The sequence below is a fragment of the Stegostoma tigrinum genome, chromosome 5, assembly GCF_030684315.1.
Source record: "Stegostoma tigrinum isolate sSteTig4 chromosome 5, sSteTig4.hap1, whole genome shotgun sequence".
NCBI lineage: Eukaryota > Metazoa > Chordata > Chondrichthyes > Orectolobiformes > Stegostomatidae > Stegostoma > Stegostoma tigrinum.
The window spans coordinates 1513052-1539278 of NC_081358.1; the positions used below are offsets into that span (position 1 = coordinate 1513052).

Here is a 26227-nt window from a genome sequence, read left to right on the forward strand (position 1 = left end):
TCATTTGTGATCAAAGTTTTAATAAACTCCTTACTCCACCCTCAAATCTGCCAGTAGATGAAGGTTGGTGCACCGGATATGCTCATCTTTTTACCATTAGAACTAGGGGAAACCACAGCATTATGATAAAGTCACTGTTACAGACTAGTAATCCTGATAACTGGGCTAGCTCTGGGACAGTGATAGTGGGAACTGCTGATGCTGGAGAATCTGGGATAGCAAGGTGTAGATGCCATGAGGAGATTTGAACACATGCCCCAGGGTTAGAGATAAAAGGTGCACAGCCGGATGAACGCAGCAGGCCAAGCAGCATCAGAGGAGCAGGTAAGCTGATATTTCCAGTCTGGACCCTTCTTCAGAAAAATATTTCTGAAGGGTCCTGACCTGAAACGTCAGCTTGCCTGCTCCTGATGCTGCTTGGCCCACTGTGTTCATCCAGCTGTACACCTTTTATCTCTAACCCTGGGGCATGTGTTCAAATCTCCTCATGGCATCTAGTGACATTTAAATTTAATTAATACATCTGGAATGAAAAGCTGATCTCAGTACTGGTGACCATGACAACTTATTACTTGTAAAAACACATCTGGTTTACTACCTTCAGAGGAGAGAAATCTACCATCCTTGCATGTTTTCATTCCTCCATGTAATTTGAGACCCACAATTGACTCTTAATTGCCCTCAGAGCCACACAATTCACTCAGTTTAAGGGCAGTAGGAATGGGCAAATGCTGGCCTTACATTCCAAGTGAGAATGAAGAAAATATGGTAAATGAAGGCAAATGAGCTTGTGTGCTATTTGTCCTACAAAAGGTTCAAAAGCCAGCACCAGACAACACAAATAGAAGGGAACCACAAAGGTTTCAGCAGACAGCACTCACCACTGAAGTTTCCATTCTTTAAAAGTCTGATACCAGGCAACTTGAGCATCTCACACTTCACTCATAAGCTGTTAAATGTTAATTGTCTAACTTTAGTTATCGACTTTCTTTGACTTCATAAAAATCTAGCTTACAAACTGAATTGACAGGTCAGAAAGTAGATAAATTTAGTAAAGCAGAAATTTTTGGCACCTGCAGCGGGTGCAAATCTTGTCAGACGTTAAACCAAATGTGGTGTGCAGGCAGCTACGTCACCAGTTAAAAAGTAGAACAGCAAGATATGTAGCAACAGCCTGTTGCCAGTCACCAACATGCAACAGATAAAGGCAGTCTGTTTTCATCAAACATAGGAACAAATTGTGTGTGTCATTTTTTTGCCAACAATTGACAATCTACTAGTACTCAAATCAGATTCAAACTTCATGAAAAGGGTGTACAGCCTGGGCTCACTGAAGAATAGATCTGCAGTTATCACATTGTTGTCAGAAATCATAATGAAACAGATAAAAGTCTGCATGCATGTGTGCAGAAAATACCACATACACAGGATGTTCAACAGGTTTGTGCGCCCTGGCCACTTCCTTTTTCATCTGACATTATTGCAGTTAGTCTTGGCTTTGAAAGGAAGGGAGCATTTAGTGAAAGAGATTAGGACAGAACATTAGTACTTGGCTTTATATTCTATGCATCAGCACAGACTCCAGTGTCACGTTTTCACATTTCAATAAAATATCAGTCACACTTAAATTAGCCAATTTTTCTTTCACTAAAGTGTCTCCCATAAAATAAACGTACAATAAATGGCTGTTTTTAAAACTGAGATTGCTGAGACCTTGGTATCTATATTCATGGATAGCAGGGCAAGTCAATAAGGTAGTTATAAAAATTTCACAGGTTATTTAGATTCACTCCCAAAAAAAGACAGTGAATTCTGAATCTATAAATAATTATTAAAAGGGAATTGACAGATACTTGAGGAACATTCAGGGTTACAAAGAGCAGGGAGGGGGTGGTGCTAAATACAACTGGAATCACGTAGTACATACTAGGTCAGATTCAGGATGATCCCCAAAAGGATATTAGTAAATTAGATAGGCCTTGATGGTAATTTTTAATGTTTCCCCCGAACACACCCCTCCCCCCCCAACCATATTGCCCAAATAAAGTCTTTACTGGAGTCAAGTCAAAATAATAGAAATACCAAACCCACTGTCTCAGATAAAATTTTAAAAATCAAGATATTCACTGTTTAAACAATGAGCTTTTTATTCTCAAGCTTAAACCAACATAGAAGGTACACAAAAAGAGATGGATACAGGAATGGTAAAAAAGGAAAGTTTTCTTGTTAATAAAATGTGAGGCTGGATGAACACAGCAGGCCAAGCAGCATCTCAGGAGCACAAAAGCTGACGTTTCGGGCCTAGACCCTTCATCAGAGAGTTTTCTTGTGGTGCCCTGTCAGGTATTAATTTCATTTGAGCTCAATGTCGAGAAAACTAATTTGAAAATGGAGAGCATTCTAATGCAGGTATTGCCTACAAGGAAATTTTATAAATTCCTGGGATCCAGTGGCATTCACTATTAAAACAGAAGTCAATGGAAGTAGGAAACCTGCTGAAATACAAAATACAGTTTGTTGCACAAACAGCTTTTACTGTCAGGGTTGATTTGCAGTTTAGTAAAACATTAGGTGTCTGCACATTATTTAACAATCTTAGGAAAGTGTCTTGATTTCCCATTAACATTTCACTGGAAAGTTCATTTGTGAATTGTTTGTGCATTACACAGAAATGATTAAAGCCTGAAATCTTAGAATTATTAAAACCCAAGGAGATATGATCATTAGGTACAGTAAAGCAGCACTGATCATGAGTTGCTGGAAGCTATATCGCTCAGGTGTTTCATCTGTGTCCTCCTTCCTGGACAGATATTGGGTAGAAAAGTCAGGAATTAAGAATCTAATGATAACCATGAAACTATGATCAATTGTCAGGATAAAACTCTAAAACTCATCAAGTCCGCTCATGACCTTTAGGGAAGGAAACTACTGTGGGTCTGGTGTCAGATGCAGGCCAAACCAGCTAAGAACAGCAATGTAACTGACTTGTATTTGCTGTCTGGGTAACTAGGGATGGGCAATAAATGCTGGCATAGCAGTGGTGCCAATGTCCCGTGAATGAATGTTAGAAAATGATCCACAAGTCTTCTTCATGAATAAAGATTGCCATGCTTAGCTGCATGGGATCTGTATAATGTATGCACAGGTACTGGTGACTTTGTAGTGGACAGCCATGTTTCAGGTAGTGGACAGTTGTGCACCTCTGAAGGCATGATGGTTACCGTACATTGTAGTGAACGTATGTGGTGACAGATGTATCTCACTCAGTTGAAATTTCAGCAAACAAGGGAGGCAGGAAGAAAACTAAGGGAACAAAAACAAAATCGCACATCAACAAACTACAAAACCTGCTGTACAACTTCATTCTCAAAAGGTTTTCATACAGCAGGAAAAAAAGGAGAGAGGATCAATTCCACCCTAAGCCAAATGTAAAGCTGGCATAACAGAGGAGTCAAACTCATTTTTACCTCAGCGTAGAAAATACCATCAGCTACAATCCAATACCAGCTGTCAGACTGAAAGGGTTTCCATCCTGGTAAACGTTGGAAGTTGTTGCATCAACACAATGTATCATAAAATTGAGAGAGCGCAGTCTGGGATAAATTAATTGGACAGTCATAGCTGTTTACAGAAAGATAAGTTGGTTTGGAACTATTAATACAAGCAGTCAGTTTAACAATATTGACATTGCATAGCCTCTGCTGCTGTCAACATGAACACTAAGAAGCAAAGGACCATTCAATGCTCTGAGCTTGTTCAGCTTCACCATTGGATATTGGATTGTCGAAGTCTCAACATTTACCAATCTTGGTGATGTAATCTTTAATCTGGCCGAACAAATATTTCATTGAAAACCAAATACTGTAGATTGCTGGAAAACTAAGAGGAGGGGGGTGGAAAAAAATCTGTAATATGGAGTGGAAGGTAAGAGAGACGAAATGACAAGGGAGTTGATGGTGCAAGATCCAAGAGGAGTGATAATGGGACAAATTTTTTTTTGAAAACATGTTTACAGCAGCTACCATATGAAAGTGAAAGACACGAAGAGATATGAGGAGAAAGATTATGGAGTGAAACTAATGAACTCAAAGGGGAATCCACAAGACAGAAAAGGGTATAGTCAGATGTCTTCAAGACCCCAGCTTCGCTTCACCTTTATATCTCCCCACCCCACCCAACACCACATTCTGCTGAAAGATTATTGACCTGAATGAATGTGTCAAAAGTTTCAGTTCTGAAACTTTCAAATGCACCCCAAACTGAACGGCTTCCCTTTTGAGGCCGTGGATGAGAGAAAGGAGGGAAGGGCAGTGGAAGGAGGGGTCCAGGTTCAGTATAAAACTATTTCAAACAAATGACCAAATCTGCAAAGTCAGACTTCATTCAGAGAAACAAGACAAACTAGAAATTTGATATTAGTATTATAAACTTCGAACAAATGTTACTCTGTTACACTCAACACAGGCTAAGTGCTACATAATTCTATGCACTCACTATTGCAGTCGTGAATTCCCCCTACAGGGGGGCGAGTTATATCTGAATCATTAAGCAGCAAGATATCTTCAATCAGGATGCCATTACTGAGCCACAAACTATAAATTTAATTGTTCAAGAATTAAATTCTAAACACTGATATGCCCTACAGTATCAATATTTTCCCCAGAATTATTAACAAAAATACATCACGCTTAAACACTACAAATAATATTGATTCTAATTTAGACATTTAAACTAACTTCAGAATTTAGGGTTTAATGAAAAGAATGACAATTTGGATAAACTCAAACACTAAAATATCTTTTATACCATTAGTTTTGAACAAAAGAGGTTTGTTTTTCCAGTCTGGAGTCTATTCCCTGTTGACGTGTTGATGGGGGAAGTTCTGTTTTATCAGTAGAGACACACAGGAAATGCTAAATTAAGGCAGAAACTACATGTAATCTTGGTTTGTTGCTCACTGGGCCATTTCATCTTTCAAACGCAGCTCACTCACTCAATTTAGCTTTTAAATTTAACAAATGAATTCCTCTTGCAGTGCAGGCTGAAACATAGCCCAATGGAAAACCTGGACTGGCAAATCAATTAGAATATAAACAAGACAATTTGCAGAGACAAACATGTAAATGTTAGCAGTACAAAACAAAGATGCAACATATTTTATCAGTAACAAACTGTTTATCAACTCTCTTCCCTGCTGCCTTTTACATTATTTCGTTATCACAATACAATGCAGGCGTTGACAGGGTGTAGTGACAAAAATCAGGAATCCTGTCAAATATCTTGCAACTGATACAGGCCGGTTAACAAGAGGAAGGAAACACTTGGAAATTGCAGTACAGGACTACAAACAGAACCAAATTTCTCACTGACAGTTGCATATTTTTCAACGTCAGTTCATGTTTCAGAAATACACCTTTTCAGAGATTTAGCTTGAAATGCAAATTCAGTGGGGGGGGGGGGGGGGGGGGAAGAGGGGTGGTGCTAAAGAACCCAAAAGATGATTTTTCTAACTAACTGTACACAAATGGTGAGCCCTGACCATCTGGAGGCTGGCACACAGGTTTACAAAAATTACAATTCGGAAGGTAACATATTGCCTGAATAAAAGTCAAAAGTATAAAAACCAAATGATGGGTGATCTGACTTGGCTAAATATCTGGAGACATGCCATCTGCAGTTATTCCAGTAAGAGGGATGTGCATGATGTGGTTTCCCAGAATCAGGGAAACCTTTGGAATTCAAGGCTGTTTTTTGCATTTCAACGCAGAAACAGGTAGTACACGTCACAGTGTCATGGAAATGGCTGGAACTTGGTGAGGTTAATTTGAGTTATCTTTGCAAATTCGTTAGTGTAAAGCGAGCAGGAGAGACTGTTAATGTGTGTGTTGGTGGTGGTGGTGGTGGGGGGGGGAGAAAGAGGGGGGAAGAAACAAGCAGTCTACAATCTTGTATAGCTTGTAGTTCCTTTGAAGAAATTGAGATAAAGCCCAGCCTACAAATGAAATAAAGGTTAAAATCTATCATCCATGACGTAGCCTCTGATTGGAAGCTGGTATTCAGCACGAAAAGAATTTGATAAAAGAAAAACAATGATAAACATTTATATCACCAAAGTAAGAACACTACAGGAATTCTCTCAGTTAAGGCCATTAACATTCTGGAAATATTAATTTTGGTTGCAGTTTGAAACCATTATAGTGGCTTTAATAGCATGTTATTTCTGGTGTTTAAGTTGCTCAATAGGATTCAAACAGCGGTCTGCACTGCAGCTGTGAAATCTGTGTCACAAGGTCTGTGAAGAAATTGGACGGTCACTTAGCCAAAGCTAATGAAGGACCTCCATGACATTTTATACCTTGCAGAAAAACCAGAAAATTGAAGAGAAATCAGTAAACTCCAGAGAGTGGAGATATACATTTTCAGTTAGTCCTAGGAAAAGTAAATTAAGGGGATGCTTTGAGGGGGTGGGTGGGGAAGACAGGGAGAAGATGAAGTATAATTGATTTCATAACACTAGCTAGGAAAGAATTATGCTCTTAACGAAGCTTACTTCAATTTCCCTTTACATAAAACAAACGCATGCAATAAAATTTAAAATAGTGAAATATCTTTCAAATTCCTCTGTGACTACACTTCAATGCAGTCTTACAGAGGTAGATGGGGTAAGATAGATAATTAGTAAAGGAAGTCATCAGGTATATAGAACTGAACCTCTGGTTTCAGATGATGCTGGTAAGATGCAATGAACCTCAAGGAATTCCAGAACTAATGGTGGAGGACTGGGAATAGAAGTCATCATTGAAGTTTGTTTGACTCGGTTAGCATTAAGAATGGAATTAGGTAAAGGCAATCAGCTAAGGAGAGGAATGATGTGATGAACTGCAAAGGCAGCAGTCAGGAAGAATGAGAAGGAATTATACAGTACAGACTCAGCTGCACTAGTATTGGAGATAACAAAGTGTGGAGCTGGGTGAACACAGCAGGCCAAGCAGCATCTTAGGAGCACAAAAACTGACGTTTCGGGCCTAGACCCTTCATCCAGTCCCACACTTTGTTATCTTGGATTCTTCAGCATCTGCAGTTCCCATTATCTCTGTGCACTAGTATTGGGACAGGGCTAGAAATCTTATCAGACAGATTCAAACAGAAAGATGCAAAGGCAGGTAAGGATTTAGGAGACAAGACACTCAACAACTTGACACAAGGAGACATCCAACTGGATCAGTGGGTGGCAGGTTTCTTGAGCAAGTTGTTGATAGCAGCAATTTTGAAACAGAGTCGGAGAGTACCTAAGGAATGGGAACTATTTCAATTATAGGTTGCCATAGGAACCAGGAAGAGATAGTCGATGGTTAATAGTTCAGTGGGTTTAGGTTACAAATCAAAAGTAATATGAAGGAGGATTTTTCTAGTGAGCAGCACCTCTGGCAGATTTGAGGTTTCAACTCCCACTTCAGACACAAGCACAAAATCTAGCCTGATATTCCTACAGTATACAGAAATAGAATCTTCAGCTCAATTTGAAACACAAATTAGACTTTGATGAACATGGCAGCAGCCAGACATTGCCAACAAACTACAAAATTGCTGCAAAAAGCACTTGTCATCACAACATTGCTTTATTATGTGACTCTGTACAATACAAACAAAAATACAGAGATGGCTAACATGTATACAGCGAAATGTGACTTTGTCCCTCTCACCCTCCCCCAACCGCCCTGCCTTTGGAGACCATGAATTCCATTGAGTAAGGAGATACAAGCCTGATTGCACTTTGCTGGAGGATGGTGCATTAATGGCTCCAGAGTTTACATGTAATGAAGTACGTGAAGTCAGTTACAATAAAATGCAAGAGAAAGTATTTTGTTGAATTCCCTGACCCTCCCCACCCCCCTCATTATTTTCTAACATACAAAAGCTATGCTTTTTAAAATTTTTCAGCTGGGCAATATATGAAGTATCTAAATTAATTGTTACAATAAGTGAAGCAGTTACAAAAAAGGTAAAAGAGTTGCTAGAGAGCATTAATTATTTAATGGAAACAGCAAAAATCTAAGACAATACATTATGTGAATGGCTGAGTTTCCACACAAGCCCTATAACATTTCTGTACATTGTGGGGACAGGAGAACACTGAAAGGTGGAACAGAAACTGGTGCTGCCCAGAACTAAAATGTGTTAAGACAAGACAATGCTATAGCTGCACCATGAGGTTTTTGTGTTATTTCTGAAGCAGAAAAAAGCTGCAACAAGTTATAGCACTGTTTCTTATAAACATCATTCAAAGTTCCCACATCTATGGAAGAACAGTCAATATTCTGTAAACAATCAACCACCAGAACATGATTGCATGACAGTAACACATTTATCTGCATAAAAAGGGAGGCATCAGATTTTTGTTTTTTAAAAAAAATTCAGATGTTGTGTCTCTACATGCATTACCCTAGATAACTCAATACTTTTCTAGCTTCCTATTCTAGAGACTACAAATAGAAATTAATGTACAAACATTGTATTAGATTGGCCATATCACATGCTAATACATTAACATTATATAGAGATAATAGGTGCAAAGTTGAATCCTTTCAAAATAAAGAAAAAAAGTCCAGGGCCGACAAATTGGCAAGTTTGTAATTTGGTGGTCTTCAATGTTTTAAAAGATCTTCCCTTTCTTCTTGTTCTTTTCCAAGGTCCTTTGAAATAACAAAATACATAAACATCAGTAGTACTCATCATGTAAGTTGCTGAAAATAGAATAATAGAACTTATTAAAAAATGTACATATCTTAATTCCTTTGATGACTCAGTTGGACTATGCTAAACACCAACGCTTAGTTAATTGGGGTCAGCTAGAATAGCTTACAGGCATAGCAATAATTCATTATCTTGAAGGCTGTTGTGATGCAAAGATGGTCTTCCGATCTGACCCAGGAGGGCTAGGTTCAATTCCACCTGCTCAGAGGTTTATGATGCATCTCTAATAGGTCAAGTTGAAAATATCTAGTTCAATGTCTCAGGATGTGGGTAGGAACCGGGCTATTGTCAAAAGGCAGTGGCATTATGGGGATTAGACTATTATAGAGGGAATTAAGCAAGTAACACTCTTGCCACAGAGTTAGTACATCATGGGTTCAAGTCCACTGCAGAGCCTTGAACAACAGAAATCCAGGTTGGTGGTCCAGCACTGTATTGTGGGAGTGCAGCACGAAGGACAGTGTGCGCGCACACACAGGATCCAAATCATCGTGCAGCACTGTTTAAAAGAAGTGAGGAGTTCTCCACAGTATCCTGGCCAATATTTATCCTTCAGTTTGCATCAGTCTGCTTCAAAGAGACTCATCAAATGCTATGCATGGAATCTTCTGCACAAGTTTGTTGAGATGTGCTTTGAACAATATCATTGTAACCACACCTTTATACCTATTTCATTGGCAGTATTCCTTTGTATCTATTAGTAACCTCAAGATATCCCAAAGTAAATAAAAGTCTACCCTTCTTACATTCATAGTCAAAGGCAGCTAATAATCAAAGCCAACAAGATCAGTAATGTGGCAAGTTACCAAATAGCTAACATAACCCGCTTGAAATTACCTGCTGCTGGTTCAGCTACTAAACAGGGCACAACTGGAGCAAATAGTATTTTATAGCAAAAGTTTGCACCTTGCCCAATTACTGGGCAGCAAATTTTACGGTCAACTATGTAGAGGTCAATGAATCCAATGGTGATTTGCTTCTCTTTCTGGAGTCTGTAATGTTGAACAAGTTAGAAATTGTCACTCAAACTCTAATAGTTCAGATGTTGGAGGATTGTACAAAGGCTAAAACTAATGTCACCTTTGTCCGAGAACTGCAGTGAGCCACAGATATCTTCAGAGTTCACCTAAGTGCAACTTGTATTGCCAGAAAAAAATGTTGTTCTCACGCACCAAAGCTTGGGCTATTTACGATTAGGTCGCAGTTTCACATTGGAGTAGTGTGTGCTGCTAAAAGGCATGCTGTTTACGCAACAGCATGACAGTTAGGGCACAAAACCTGTTTTTAGCTGCTGTTTTTCAGATTCCCTTAAGGGCCATTTTGCAGGTTTTTGAGAGTCATCTTTTCAACCAACCAGTTTTTTCCATGCCACTGATTTCACACTTTCACTGCTCATTTCCCCACCCCATCCACTTACAGCCTTGTCACTCCAGTCTTTCTACTATGAAGCCCTGTTTTCTCCCACATCAACTTTATAGCCTCCCAGTCTCACTCAAACTTCTTGCACTATCCCCCATCTCAGCATCCTGTCTCCGTGGCAGCCACCTCTTCCCCATTCCCAAAACCTGTCCCCACAACACACCCTGGCTGGTAGATGCCAATACGTTACAAAATGTTCACTGACTCCTATTACAGGTTGCTTGCTTCTCTACTCATCAGCAGCAAACATGGGAGAGAAGAAGCCTGTGACAGGAGAAGCATCTCCTCACTATTTCCATCAATTCCACCTCCAAGAGATAACTTTTCTCTGGTCATCCTACCAGTAAATTTTCCACAACATTTTGGAGACAGTTTCACCCACCACCCTGTACAGTTTAAGCAGCGGTGCAAAATGTAGACAACACCTCTGTGTGAGGGAGGTTAACTACAGTGATCAGGACAGCTTTGATGGTGGAGAAAATACTTTCACAGGAACTATGACAAGGATTAGATTTAACAGTGTTTTGGTTAAATTATGAGCAATTATATATGAATAGCTTCGACTTAGTCTAACAATTGACAATATATGGCTATGGGGCAAGTGGGGAGAGTTGGGCTATTTTTTGTTAGCTATAACAAATAGGCAGAAGATAAATGTGCTGAATACACTCCTAACATGCTATAAAATGTGTAGTGCCAAGCGCTGACACCACCGTCATCACTATCGTTACTTAAATCCAAAAATGGTCAATTAACACGTTTGTACAGAATCAAGAATGTAATGGGGGAGGGGAGGCTCTACCTGGTGGAATCTAGTTTTTGTTGCTCCAGAATGCGCTGTTGAGCCTCCCAATTCTGTTTCTCATCTTCAAACTGGCGACGTTTCTCTTCAAGTTCTTTGTGTTGTGCCTCTAAATTCTTCTTCATTTGCTCGTGGCGTCGCTGAAGCTAAAAGACAAAGCAATTATGTTAAAGTGGTTTCAAATCACTGTTCCCAAATTGGTGTCCCTATTTCTTACTCCAACATCTTGCTGTCTTCTACACCCGTTATACCTAAAACATTGTGATCATGCGAGACTCTTCTAATGAGGATGAAACATCAATATTTCACTGCAGAGGGAAGGATGAAGGAGCAAGTTTCAATAAGATATCACTTCGTCACTCATTGCTGCTGAAATTTGCAGATTAGCAAAAGCTGTTTCGCTCCCCCATGAACGCCAATTAATGGTTAAAGCAAACTGATGGGATCTGCCTAGTTAACCAATACTTCAGAATTTGAGAATTATTGTACTTATTGAAGCAATCATAAGAAATGCCTATTTTGAAATCCATGGATACAAATGTCAGGAAATGAAAAATATTTGAATACCTCTGCCTCAGAATCTTTCAACTTCTGAATCTTCTCTTTAACTTTCATTTCAAAGACTTGTTCCATTTCCATCTCCATTTTCTTCATCTTTGCCACATGTTCCCTCCGTTCTTCCTCCATCTGGGCCAGAGGGCTTCTACAATCAGTAAAGAGGATTCCTGAGTTAGTTTCACATCATACACTACAGGCACATTAAATTTGGAAGTACTGTTTTTCGTTTCAGGTCTGCCAAACCCATCATAAATAGGTCATTGCAATCAAATGATTTCCATACCATCTGAACTTTGAATCCACAAGATAAAAGAAATGAAATAAGAATGACTTCTTCACATTTCTGGAGAAATCACTGTCCTCACACCTACTAAGACAACATGAAAATTTCAAGGACAGAGGGACATTCTCTCTTGTGAACACATTACATTAGTACATGAATGTTGAGACTGACAGTTTAGTTTCCCTAACAGCTTCCTTATTCCCTTAGTTATTTATGCTAACTGTTCCAGCTCCTGTTACAAATTTAGGAAGATTTCCTATTAACACTGCAAAGGAGTGTAGTGTTTTTCTCTCAAGTAAAACACAGGTATCTGATTTTACTGATTAAACTACTCATTGATTGAACAATGAATGAGATCTCTCAATACTGTGGCAAAACATTCCAGAAATAAGATCCAATGCCAACTGATCCAACTGCTTATTTCAACAGGAAACTTAATACTTGCACTTGACTCTCCGCAGTATCTACAGTCAAAGTACTTGACTGATAGATATATCTTCATCAGATGGAGAGAGAAAAGGAAAGGCGAACGTTGTAAAGCATTCATTGAACTCCAGTGGCACATGCATCCAATGAAAACATCTCCAGATCTGAGATTATAGATCTAACGCAAATAATTAGCACTCGAATTTTAAAAACATGCTGGCAAGTTTGCTCTGGGACAAGTGATTTCAAAGCTAAACATCAATAGGATCACAGGATTTCCGAAGCCAAGTGATCGATACCTAGGGGAAATCGGAAAAGTAGTAAAAGGGAAATGCAAGACCAGCCAGATGCATCTTGAAGAAAAAAAAATCCCAGTCATCCTGACAGAAATCATTAAGTTTCAAGATCAGTGTACTAAAGGTAACTGCAATCAAAAGAAGTTGTTCTGCTTTATTGTACGACTCCACCTTGTATCCTTTGATTAAAGTCACCAGCTTCCATTTCTCCTAGATAGCCAATCAGAAGGATGCAATCATAAATTGAGTCATTAACATCAATGGTGATGATGGCAGCACCATTTACACCTTACTTCCAATGAACAAAAACAGTGAAGAGAAAAGGTTCAGTGCATTATACTGCTGAACAACAAGAAACAAGACTATTGGATGACATCCACTCCTAACAGGGCTTGTGTAACTGTGAAAACAGAGGAAAGCAAAAAGCAGTTCAAGGGCTTACATAGAAGCATCTATGCGTAGAAGTACTTTCATCCTTTCTGTCATTCACCCATACATTTACAGAAAATGTATGTTTAACTAGCCAAGAACATGTGCTCTGAATACTGTTCCAAAAATAACATTGCTGAATTATAAATGTCAAACTTATAACTTTTGTAAATGTCTAAAGAAATTGCGTATATCATTCTATCATGTCCGTTTGAAAAGTATTTAAGTTTACTTTCTCATCTTAGACGTTATATACAGATATTTCAATCATTCATTGTTTTTATCACCAATTTTTGACAACATGATATATTTTTGGAACAAGCAGCATAGTTAAAATTAAGAACACCTTATGATGATAACAAAGAAATCCCCACTTGATGTCAGCAAGTTAATACTTTTGCGTCCAATGGAACTGAAATTCAAGTTGATGCTTAAATGTAGGGACAGTCTTACAAATAATTTAAACAACCACTTACATGCCTTCAACTGTGTCAAATCTAAAAAGAAAAAGATACACAGACACTTAGGATGAGGAAAATACAGCTTTGCATTAAATTACATGGAGAGATTATAAAGATGAAATAGAACATGTAAAAATTGGATATAATGCAATTTCATTCAGTGGCTCAAATGTGTAACATCCAAGAATACAAATCTACAAATATTCAGAAGTTCCCATGATATGCAAGGTACCCAATATAAACTGAACTACCTATTTCCTGGATAATAAACTGTGAGGCTGGATGAACACAACAGGCCAAGCAGCATCTCAGGAGCACAAAAGCTGATGTTTCGGACCTAGACCCTTCATCTGCCACTAGCTGAAATTAACTGAAGTGGCTAAAGAATTTAAAACGTAATTTTTGGTGGGTTTCATCTTTGGAAAAAAACTTATATAAAATGCTCAGCTACCGTATGAAAATAATTTGGCATAAAGTTTCACTGTTTAGTGAGGTGTTGATAGCAGAAATGTATGGCTCTTCAGCTATTAGCCTTACTGACTGCTTGCAAAACTAATCTGGACAAGGCACAGGATAGGACAAAGATAAAAATCTGACCTTCTGCTCTTCACTGTGCTGAATAAGTCAGAGATTCATTAACAAGCACGTTTCAAAGTGCTACTTATTTACCTCACAGCAGACACTTAATGGTACATATTACCTTGCACATCATCGGTATTCTGACTGAGTTGGACAAGTCAACTTTAGTCACTATCACTTTATATTCCAAATTTCTTGCCTTGAATTCCTAATCTTTGAACAACTTATTTCAGCTTTAGAAAGACAGTATTTCTTCTGAACAGTACACTCAGTTTAGGATATAAGCTGCAAAGCAGCCTCCAGATTTTGAAAGCAATTAAATTTGACATTCTTTTACCATTTTCCAGTTTAAAAGAAAAGTTACCTTCAGAAATACTGTCTTCAAACTCCATGTTTTTTAAAATGTGTATTTCCTTTATACCAGTCATGTGAAAGAACATGGTTAAAAACATTGCCCAGTGAAAATAATTCTTAAAATATTATCCCAAGAACAATATTTCAGAATGCATATTATCTTAAAAGCACAATAAAACAAACTCTAAGAAATGTAAAAGTTGAAAAAACACAAGTCAAATGACAACAGCTAAACATTGTTCTCACTTGCACTATCATTTCCCACAAAACCAACAATCACTGTCATTCCTGCCATCAAATCCAAGTATCAAGATTCAATAATTCTACACCAAATCAAGCATTAGTACAAGTTGATCTTGTGCACTGACTGTCAAATACTACAGGTTACACTGAGTCACACAGCACAGACGTAGAGCCTTCAGTCCAACTCATCTGCGTCATATCTGCATTGACTTTCAAACTGCCTGTCCATTCATTTGGTCATCGAGTGCATGGCACGGGCAATTACAGAAGGAAATGGTTAAGTATCTCAGTGTAGAACTGGATGAACATAGCAGGCCAAGTAGCTTCAGGAGGTGCAGGAAAGCTGATGTTTCGGGCCTAGACCCTTCTCCAGTTCCTACTATCTCTGGTTAAATACCTCATTGGTTTAGGATAGCAATATAGAGTTGATGCTCTCTGCAGAACAAAACATTTATGCACCCGAGTTCCAAAGCTGTGTATGCGTTACAATATCTCATGTCCCATCTCAAAAGAAACTCCATATCTTGGCTAAATGCCGATCAGCAACATTGGCACAAGCAAATAATGACAAGTCTCTTCTTACGTAAGAGATAAGCCAGACCTTTGAGCATTCAAACGATTGATGCATATTCCCCATTTGTAAAATATTCTAAAGCACCAACAACCATCATTCGTTACTCCACAACAAATTCCACCCAATCAGTTCAGAACGCACAAACTTTTGGGAAGCCAAGTGCTTCTTGTGGAAATAGAACAAAAACAAAGCATTTTAAGCACAACAGACTGCACCAAGTTTTCAGAAGCTTGCTAGCTGGGAACATAATGAATAAAATGAGAATTTCATTGAAGCATGTCGGAGAATTTTCAAAAATCCTTTTCAGTAGTTTGGATGACCACTTACTTTGTGTAAAGAGGGTGAAGCATTGAATAAAACCCCAAAACAGTAAAAGAGGATAGAAAGTAGTTTCTTACTTGGTCAACTGTCCTTTGTTTTTATTGTTATCAACACCATTATATGTGACTGCAGCCAATTTTCTGCTCCTGTAGTTCTCATAGTGAACATTGTTCGTTACATCTTTCAGATCTTGCATGTGAGTTCTGTGGAGACAGGGAAACTAGAGGTTATACAATCCTCCAAACACCATTTCAATCAGTTTCCAACTACAAAAGTCATTGTTAATATTTGGCCAAGTTATCAAATACTTCATTTTATAACAATTAATCAAAAATATTGCTGAATACAACTTAAAGGGGCTCCTAATACAAGTCTGTTTCAGTTTAAACTGTTTATCTGAGGAATTACATTTTATTTTAAAAACCATTTCTGCAACAAATCTCAAGATGATTGACAGGTTAAGTGAATTTCAAAGCTATTATATTGAGAAAAATCACACAATGACGAGACTGCCAAAAAACTTTACAAGTTGGATATCTTCAGCAGCTTCACCAATCTGCACCCTCCTCACCAACCTCCAGCCTCTGTTCATAAAACATCATGCTCTACACATTAAAAAGGCATGACTCCATCTTAAAGTAAATAAGCCTTCAGGCTCCATGTCCGTTTTGAGTGAAAATTGGTTTACACAAAATGTGCATTCAAAAAGACAAAAATAGCACAGTCTGCTCCTAACAGCTTGTTTAATAGTTTCAAATGAGATAGGTCTACATCAGGTGTCGGATGTGCAACGAACATCCAGAGGGCTGGCACAGAACTGCTTCTCAGTATCTTTTCCAGAAATAATCAAGCCTTGTTTATGCAGAGATGCAGCACCAAATGGCTGACAGCCATTCAACAATCAAATCTTTATGTTACACTTGCTAAAGCTGATCTTGTACCGAGGAACAGAAATAAGCCAAACTATTAAGTCTATTCCTCCTTGTAACACTGAAGCAGAACACAAATAGTACTGCAGTCTCCAAACTTATGAAAGAGAGAATACAAGACTACAGCAGAGAGTTCCTTTTGAAATAAGCCAGTTTTTGAAAAGACTAAGCTCCTATTGTTGTTACAATAGGAAAGTAAATTCCATTAATGTTCAAACTAATCCTCACAGATTCCTTAGGTGGCATTCACCTGACAGGCTTAGATTCCCTAAGTCATGCTATAAAACTCAAAAGATGCTAACTTTCTGAATTGCAAACAAAAAAAATCAAGCTTTTGTTTTCGCTTGCTTGAGTTTTTCCACACCCAGAACAACTTAAGTTGAAGGAATCTGTATGCCAAAAGGATAAAATAAGATTTATTTGATGACCCGATACTCATCCATTTTTTAATGACACCTGATACCATTCTTATTTTTCAAATTTGAAACTCCCATTTGTGAATGGAGATTTTGAAGTAAACCATTCAATAATTCCCGCAGCAGAGAATTCCACAGGCTCATCACTGTCTGGGTGAAGAAATTTCTCATCTGTCCGAAATGGCCTACCCTGTATGCGACCCATGGTTCTAGACTTCCCAGTGATCAGGAACATCCTGCATTTACCTGTCTAGTCCCATCCTAAATTTAGAAGTTTCTATGAGATGCCACTCATTCCTCGAAACTCGAGCAAATACAGTCTTAACTGGTTCTCTCACTTCATGTCAGTCCTGCCAAACAGTTTGGTAAACCCCTTTGTTGCATTTCCACCATAGCCAGAACACACTTCGAGATCTGGAGACAAAAACTCCACACAGTACTCCAGGGGTGGGTTCAATGGGACCCTGTACAATTACACATGGACACTGCTCCTCCTGTATTTCCTCTCACTCAGAAGGCTAATACACCCATTTGCCTCCTTCACTGCTTGCAAATTTGCTTTCAGTGACTGCCATTTGAGGACACCCAGCTGTCAATGCACATTCACCTCTCTCAATTTGTAGCCAGATAATAGTCTGCCTTCCTCTTTGTACTACAAAAATGGACAACCTCACAGTTATGCCCCTTCTTCTACATTTGTTTGCTCATTCAGTTTGTCCATATTTCACTGAAGTATCGCTGCATCCTCCTCACAACTCACCCTCCCAAAGAGTTGCTTGTAATCTGTGAAGTCGGAGGCATTATATTTAGATTGCTTATCTAAATAATTTTTGTTCATTCATATTCTTTCCTGTCGGCTAACCAGTTTTCTATCAATCTCAATACACTAACCCCAACCCAGGCACTTCAAAAACACTAATCTCTCATGTGGGACTTTGTCAAAACCCTTCTGAAAGTCCAAATAAACTAGATCAGCTTCATCACCTCTACTGGTTACATCCTTGAAGGGCTCTAGTAGATTTGTCAAGCATGACATTCCCTTCATAAATCCATGTTGACTCTGGCTGACAGAGCCACTACTTTCCAAGTTCTCTGCTTTGAAATCTTTTATAATGGGCCCCAGCAGGTTCCCACCAACATCCGCTGACTGGGCTGTAATTCTTGGTTTTCTCCCTGTCTCCCCTTTAAATTAGAGCAAGTATAAACGCATGTGTGGAATGGGCTGCCAGAAGAAGTGGAGGAGATTGGTACAATAACAGCATTCAAGAATCATCTGGGTGGTTATATGAACAGGAAGGGTTTAGATGGAGATAAAGTGTGAAGCTGGATGAACACAGCAGGCCAAGCAGCATCTCAGGAGTACAAAAGCTGACGTTTTGGGCCTAGACCCTTCATCAGAACCCACACAGTTATTTGTTTCACTTCCCCCTGCCTGAGGAATCTGGAGCCATACACGTCACACCATCTTCTCAGTCACACATTTATGAGATACATCCTATTTCTTTTGACTAGCACACAGCACTGGTGACAATCTTGGGATCACCATTTCTGAGGTCCTTCTTTTGAACTTACTTTTATTTTAAAAGGCATATTATTTGTATAATATGTACCACAATCTCTAGCAGTCTACCCTTTCCCCTCCAGATGTCCTTCAGCTGCTCTGAGACATTCTTAAGCCCAGCACCAGGGAGGCATCCTAGACTCTCATTTGTGGCCAAGCAAAAGCTGCTCTATTCCGAGAAACAAAAATCAAAACTTTTGTCTGACTTGTCAAAAACCCTGCAGGACAAGCATGTTTCCCTTAACATCAGAGGGTTCTGTGGTCATCTACTTTCAGACAAATGCTGGATTTCGTCACTGTTCCAGAAGGACACTCTGAACACATTTGTTTCAAAACATAAGCCCCTCGCCAAAGAAGCCAACATCCATCTGCATCTAAATTCAAATCCAAATCTATTACATGAGATTCACCACACTGTGGAAACGATTGAAAAGTTCAAGACAGACCAAACTCAGTTTATACAAGAAATGAGATGCTGCATTGCTAAGTCTGATCAAAGTCAGTTAAAGGATTAAAGAATTTATACATTGTGAGCCCTCCTTCCAGGAATCTGGAACACAGTTAAGATTTGAGAGTCTGCATTACACAGGAAATTCCTGAAAGCAAATTATTGGAAGCAGATGCATTAATTCATTGGTCTGCCTGTTCTGAAGAAGGGTCACCTGCAAGCTGTTATGCCTGAAATGTTAACTGATTTCTCTTCACAGATGCTGCCAGGTCTGCTGAGCTTTTCCAGCAATTTGTCTTTGTTTCTGATTTGCAACATTTGAAGTTATTTCAGTTTTTACATCAATTCATTTGGTGAATTTTTCCCCCAAATCTGATTATTTTTGCAATGGTACATGCTCCTTCACACTGAGATCAGTGTACTGAAGTTGATTAGAATCTAATCAACCTCTTAAATTGGAGAGTTAATTATTGATTTAAAACTGGATGATAAAATTGTGATACAATTTCTCAGCTCTTTCTAGCTCTTCTCACTTTCCCACCCTGATAGAAAAGCAGGCTAAATTCTCATTCAATATTTGCAAAGTAGAGAAAACAACCTGGTTTACCAGATTCAATGCGGCTTTTGAAAATTAACTGGCAACATTTGCACCCAACTCCACCAATCCAGTGTAAAATATATCTAGTAAACAATGTACATTATTTTTCACTAGATATAGCACACTAAAACATGCTTAAAAACTATTGCAGTGGTAATGTCACGACTCGTCATCGTTTAATTTACCAAGGATACAGGAACTTACTGCCATAGATTTTACAAGTACATTATAAAAAACTTATACAAATCAATACAGGGTATGGAGTCAGACTTCACTTTACAGTTATTTTCACATAGCCAGAAATGGGACAGGGTGCAGTTTAGAATGGCAAATAAAATTTAGATTAAAAAATTAATTTTCCCGATAAATTGTTATGCCTGCATTATACTTTGTCAATTATTTAGTAAAATACATTGAAAAAATAAAACGTAAACACAGAAAATAGGATGGAGAGCCTCTTAAACCCAACAAATTTGCTTCCCATTCAGTTTGGTCATGATTGTCACCAACTTCATACACAGTTCCCACTTATTCTCATATTCTTTGACCCCTTCAGTCCAAAGAACCACCTTGTGGAAAATATTCAATGTTGTCTTAACTTTCTGTTGCAGAGAATTCCACAGGTCCACCTTTCTAAGTGAAGAAATGTCTCCACGTCTCAGTCCTAAGTGGTCTAATCCTTATACTTAAACTGTGACTCCAACTTCTGGATATCCCCCACCACCAGGAACATCCTTCATGTATCTAACCTGCTTGGTCCTGTTAGAATTTTCTAGGCCTTTATGGCAGCTCCTTTAGTTCTGCTAAACTCTAGCGAATTAGTCCGAAACATACCATCTCCCTTCATATGACTAAAACAGCACACAACAGGACAGGGCTATTACGCTTAATGGTAGGGCCCTGGGGAGTGCTGCTGAACAAAGAGACCTGGGGTTGCAGATGCATAGTTTCTTGCAAATGGAATTGCAGGTGGACAGGGTGATGACTAACATGCTTGCCTTCACTGGTCAGAACTGGGAGTACAGACATTGGAACATCATGTTGCAGCTGTGCAGGACATCATTGAGGACGATTTTAGAATACGGTGTTCAAATCTGGTCACTCTTCTAGACGAAGGATGTTGCTGGAACTGAAGGGTTTGAGTTATAGCAGGAGGATGAACAGGCTTTTTGTCCTGGAGCTTCAGAGGCTTCCTTCAGAGATCTTAACAAGAGGTTTATAAAATCATATGTGGTGTACATAAGGTGAATAGACAAGGTCTTTTTTCTCAGGTGAGGTGTCCAAAACTAGACGGCACAGGTTTTGGAAGAGATCTGTAGCTCGGGGTGTGGGTGATAAGGTTGGTTGGCTCAGTGGGCTGATTTGTTGTTCCGCAGACAATGTGCTACTGTGCTTGGTAGCATCCTCAGTATGTATTGCACTGCGGCAACATGGAACTATGCCAAGAGGAGGAGGAATATCTCTTCCAAGTGTTCAAGGATAATGGGTATCCAAAGAACTGGGTCAGGAGATGCCTACAGGAGCAACAGAAAGATTCTGCACGCCCCTACTCACTCATCACACTACCCTACATCAGAAACACGAACTCACGAAAATACTCCTATGACCGCTGGGCACCGGAGTGGCACACAAGCTCAAGTCAACCCTACAACAACTGCTCACCCAAACTAAAGACCCACTCCCCGCCATGGACTGGACCAATGTCACCTACAAGATCACCTGCAGAGACTGCGAGAAACACTGCATCGGACAAAAAGGAAGGAAACTAACAACAAGAGTACGTGAACACCAACTAGCTACAAAAAGACATGACCAATACTCACTCATCTCAATCCACATGGACAAGGAGAGCCACCACTTCAACTGGGACAACACCAAGGTCCTGGGACAACACCAAGGTCCTGGGACAACACCAAGGTCCTGGGACAACACCAAGGTCCTGGGACAACACCAAGGTCCTGGGACAGGCTAGGCAGAGACAAGCATGCAAATTCCTGGAAGAATGGCACTCCACGAATGGCTATTAATAAACACATTGAATTTGATCCCATTTACATTCCACTACAGAAGAAACCACGAAGTGAGGCAATCCATCGCAACGGGCCCCAGAGTTTAAAAACCAGGTGGGAAAACACATCGACGCTTCATCAGAGGCTGCACTGAGGGTGTTACCAAGCATGGTTAATGAAACGTCTGCGGAACAACAAACCAGCTCAGTGAGTCAACCAACCTCAACTAGAGGGCACAGGTTTAAGGTGAGAGGGGCAAGATTCTTAAAGGACCTGAGGGGTAATGTTTATCACAGAAGGAAGTGTGTGTATGGAACAAGCTGCCAGAGGAAGTGGTGGAGGCTGGTACAATTACAACATTTTACTGGCATCCGGATGGATGTATGAAGAGGAAAGGTTTAAGAGGGATATGGGCCAAATGCTGGCAAATGGGACTAGGTCAGATTGGGATGTCTGGTCTGGGTGAAAGAGTTGGACCAAAAGGGTCTGATTTGGTGCTGCCAAGACTCTGACTCTAATACTCCAGGTGTTGTTTCACCAAGGCCCCGTACAATGTCAATACCCTAAGTTACACTTGAGTGGAACTTTTATAAAGCATACAACCTTCAGCAACATGAGTAGGTCCATCTCTTTGGTTCAAGTTAAAAAAGTAGTGACTTTTCCTGTTATGAAATACCAGAGGTGACCTTGTTTGGAAGCAGGAGTAAGAGAAGGTAGAACACATGCCAAAATCCCTTTGTTTTGATCACCACTCTTTAAATATAGATCAAAATGGATCCAATATTACTCAAGTATCTTATGTATTGACATACGTGACATACTTGACAGCTTTTGCAGTTCTGAAACAAAAAATGCATTATTGGTGAGAGAATGCATACAGACGTAGCTGACCAGAGTGATCACACAAAACTAACAGCTGCCAAACACCCAGTTTTATCAAGATGACAGCCCATTTAAAAAAAAGCTGAAAACACAAATAGATAAGACAAAATAATCACAAAGGCTTCAATAACATCACTAATAGAAACAATTGATTAAGTTAAATGCTTTAAAATGTTATTTGACACCAGCATGTTTTGTTGCTTTCACATTGTTTTCTGCAATTCAATTAATTTTTCTATGCAACACAGCTTCAAGTTGCTTCTTCAGGGATTCTGTTTCTCTCTCCATTTTGATTATCAGCTAAATTCACCCCATGAATTGCAATGGGGAATGAACTGAGGCTATTAAGACATTTGCTAAAGTTGCAAACTCTGAACTGGTATTCAGTTTCCTGGGGTCCAGTTGTTTCTGCTTTCGTACAGTGATCGCACATTGGCAAGGGTGGAGGGGCAGAGAATAACAGAGCAAGGGGGGGCGGGGAAAGAGGACAGGAAAGGAAGGGGAGGGGAGGGAAGTGAGCCATTACAATGAGAATCAACGTAACAAACAACAAATTGAAAGAAAGTTACTACTTAGGTTGTTCTTATTGTGTGGACACAATCTTTCAAGGAAGCTATTCTAAACTTGCATGTCATTAAGTTACCATTTTGGTAATTGGATGCTCAGGTAGAAGAGCAGAAGCGGCTTGCTAAGTTCAAAAATACTAAAAGTCACTTCATTTTGTAAATTGTTCAGGTCTGCACCTCCAAGAAAAGGGAACTTCACCTTAAGAATATTTCTGAAAATGTTTTATTTTTGATTTGTGTAATGAAAGGTTGCCATTTTCATCATGTTACACATTGGGAGTGTGCAGTTGTTAAAATAGTAGAATTGAATAAAATATTTAAGCTGATGGGACCATCAAACACACAGGCTTTATAAGAGATCAATTTGGGATATAATTCCTTGGTAACAAATCTTGAGTGCTAGCTATAGCAACAAAGTGACTCAGGGACTGCATTAGCATTTTGTTCTTCGAATTTGGACGAAGCAGCATTTAATCCCAAAGCAGATCTAGCTCAAAAGCTTCACCAGTTAGCCACCTAACTAGAAACATGTCACATGCAGGACAGAGTAGGGGAGGCTGAAGTGGAAGGCATCATTCTCACCACTTGAAAGCAAGAGGACCCCTAAAGTATCAGAGATAATGGGAACTGCAGATGCTGGAGATTCCAAGATAATAAAATGTGAGGCTGGATGAACACAGCAGGCCAAGCAGCATCTCAGGAGCACAAAAGCTGACGTTTCGGGCCTAGACCCTTCATCAGAGAGGGGGATGGGGGGAGGGAACTGGAATAAATAGGGAGAGAGGGGGAGGCGGACTGAAGATGGAGAGTAAAGAAGATAGGTGGAGAGGGTGTAGGTGGGGAGGTAGGGAGGGGATAGGTCAGTCCAGGGAAGACGGACAGGTCAAGGAGGTGGGATGAGGTTAGTAGGTAGCTGGGGGTGCGGCTTGGGGTGGGAGGAAGGGATGGGTGAGAGGAAGAACCGGTTAGGGAGGCAGAGACAGGTTGGACTGGTTTTGGGATGCAGTGGGTGGGGGGGAAGAGCTGGGCTGGTTGTGTGGTGCAGTGGGGGGAGGGGATGAACTGGGCTGGTTTAGGGATGCAGTGGGGGAAGGGGAGATTTTGAAACTGGTGAAGTCCACATTGATACCATATGGCTGCAGGGTTCCCAGGCGGAATATGAGTTGCTGTTCCTGCAACCTTCGGGTGGCATCATTGTGGCAGTGCAGGAGGCCCATGATGGGCATGTCATCAAGAGAATGGGAGGCGGAGTGGAAATGGTTTGCGACTGGGAGGTGCAGTTGTTTGTTGCGAACTGAGCGGAGGTGTTCTGCAAAGCGGTCCCCAAGCCTCCGCTTGGTTTCCCCAATGTAGAGGAAGCCGCACCGGGTACAGTGGATGCAGTATACCACATTGGCAGATGTGCAGGTGAACCTCTGCTTAATGTGGAATGTCATCTTGGGGCCTGGGATGGGGGTGAGGGAGGAGGTGTGGGGACAAGTGTAGCATTTCCTGCGGTTGCAGGGGAAGGTGCCGGGTGTGGTGGGGTTGGAGGGCAGTGTGGAGCGAACAAGGGAGTCACGGAGAGAGTGGTCTCTCCGGAAAGCAGACAGGGGAGGGGATGGAAAAATGTCTTGGGTGGTGGGGTCGGATTGTAAATGGCGGAAGTGTCGGAGGATAATGCGTTGTATCCGGAGGTTGGTAGGGTGGTGTGTGAGAACGAGGGGGATACTCTTGGGGCGGTTGTGGCGGGGGCGGGGTGTGAGGGATGTGTCGCGGGAGATGCGGGAGACGCGGTCAAGGGCGTTCTCAATCACCGTGGGGGGAAAGTTGCGGTCCTTAAAGAACTTGGACATCTGGGATGTGCGGGAGTGGAATGTCTTATCGTGGGAGCAGATGCGGCGGAGGCGGAGGAATTGGGAATAGGGGATGGAATTTTTGCAGGAGGGTGGGTGGGAGGAGGTGTATTCTAGGTAGCTGTGGGAGTCGGTGGGCTTGAAATGGACATCAGTTACAAGCTGGTTGCCTGAGATGGAGACTGAGAGGTCCAGGAAGGTGAGGGATGTGCTAGAGATGGCCCAGGTGAACTGAAGGTTGGGGTGGAAGGTGTTGGTGAAGTGGATGAACTGTTCGAGCTCCTCTGGGGAGCAATAGGCGGCGCCGATACAGTCATCAATGTACCGGAGGAAGAGGTGGGGTTTGGGGCCTGTGTAGGTGCGGAAGATGGACTGTTCCACGTAACCTACAAAGAGGCAGGCATAGCTGGGGCCCATGCGGGTGCCCATGGCCACCCCCTTGGTCTGTAGGAAGTGGGAGGAGTCAAAAGAGAAGTTGTTGAGTGTGAGGACGAGTTCCACTAGGCGGATGAGAGTGTCGGTGGAGGGGGCCTGGTCTGGCCTGCGACGGGTTCCGCTAGGCGGATGAGAGTGTCGGTGGAGGGGGCCTGGTCGGGCCTGCGGGCGAGCCCGACCAGGCCCCCTCCACCGACACTCTCATCCGCCTAGCGGAACTCGTCCTCACACTCAACAACTTCTCTTTTGACTCCTCCCACTTCCTACAGACCAAGGGGGTGGCCATGGGCACCCGCATGGGCCCCAGCTATGCCTGCCTCTTTGTAGGTTACGTGGAACAGTCCATCTTCCGCACCTACACAGGCCCCAAACCCCACCTCTTCCTCCGGTACATTGATGACTGTATCGGCGCCGCCTCTTGCTCCCCAGAGGAGCTCGAACAGTTCATCCACTTCACCAACACCTTCCACCCCAACCTTCAGTTCACCTGGGCCATCTCCAGCACATCCCTCACCTTCCTGGACCTCTCAGTCTCCATCTCAGGCAACCAGCTTGTAACTGATGTCCATTTCAAGCCCACCGACTCCCACAGCTACCTAGAATACACCTCCTCCCACCCACCCTCCTGCAAAAATTCCATCCCCTATTCCCAATTCCTCCGCCTCCGCCGCATCTGCTCCCACGATAAGACATTCCACTCCCGCACATCCCAGATGTCCAAGTTCTTTAAGGACCGCAACTTTCCCCCCACGGTGATTGAGAACGCCCTTGACCGCGTCTCCCGCATCTCCCGCGACACATCCCTCACACCCCGCCCCCGCCACAACCGCCCCAAGAGTATCCCCCTCGTTCTCACACACCACCCTACCAACCTCCGGATACAACGCATTATCCTCCGACACTTCCGCCATTTACAATCCGACCCCACCACCCAAGACATTTTTCCATCCCCTCCCCTGTCTGCTTTCCGGAGAGACCACTCTCTCCGTGACTCCCTTGTTCGCTCCACACTGCCCTCCAACCCCACCACACCCGGCACCTTCCCCTGC

General features: G+C 41.1%; 1 protein-coding gene across 1 annotated transcript in view; it reads right to left on the reverse strand.

The window, feature by feature from the left end:
* Nucleotides 1–7600: 7600 nt before the first annotated feature.
* LOC125451616 (septin-7) overlaps nucleotides 7601–26227 on the reverse strand; it is a 122350-nt gene continuing 103723 nt past the window's right edge. The window contains exons 10-14 of the mRNA XM_059646311.1: nucleotides 15577–15702; nucleotides 13444–13464; nucleotides 11543–11678; nucleotides 10976–11121; nucleotides 7601–8693 (exon numbers count right to left, since the gene is read on the reverse strand). Of these exons, the coding sequence (XP_059502294.1) occupies nucleotides 8654–8693; nucleotides 10976–11121; nucleotides 11543–11678; nucleotides 13444–13464; nucleotides 15577–15702 (469 nt within the window). The 3' untranslated portion in view covers nucleotides 7601–8653. The remainder of the gene's footprint in view (nucleotides 8694–10975; nucleotides 11122–11542; nucleotides 11679–13443; nucleotides 13465–15576; nucleotides 15703–26227) is intronic.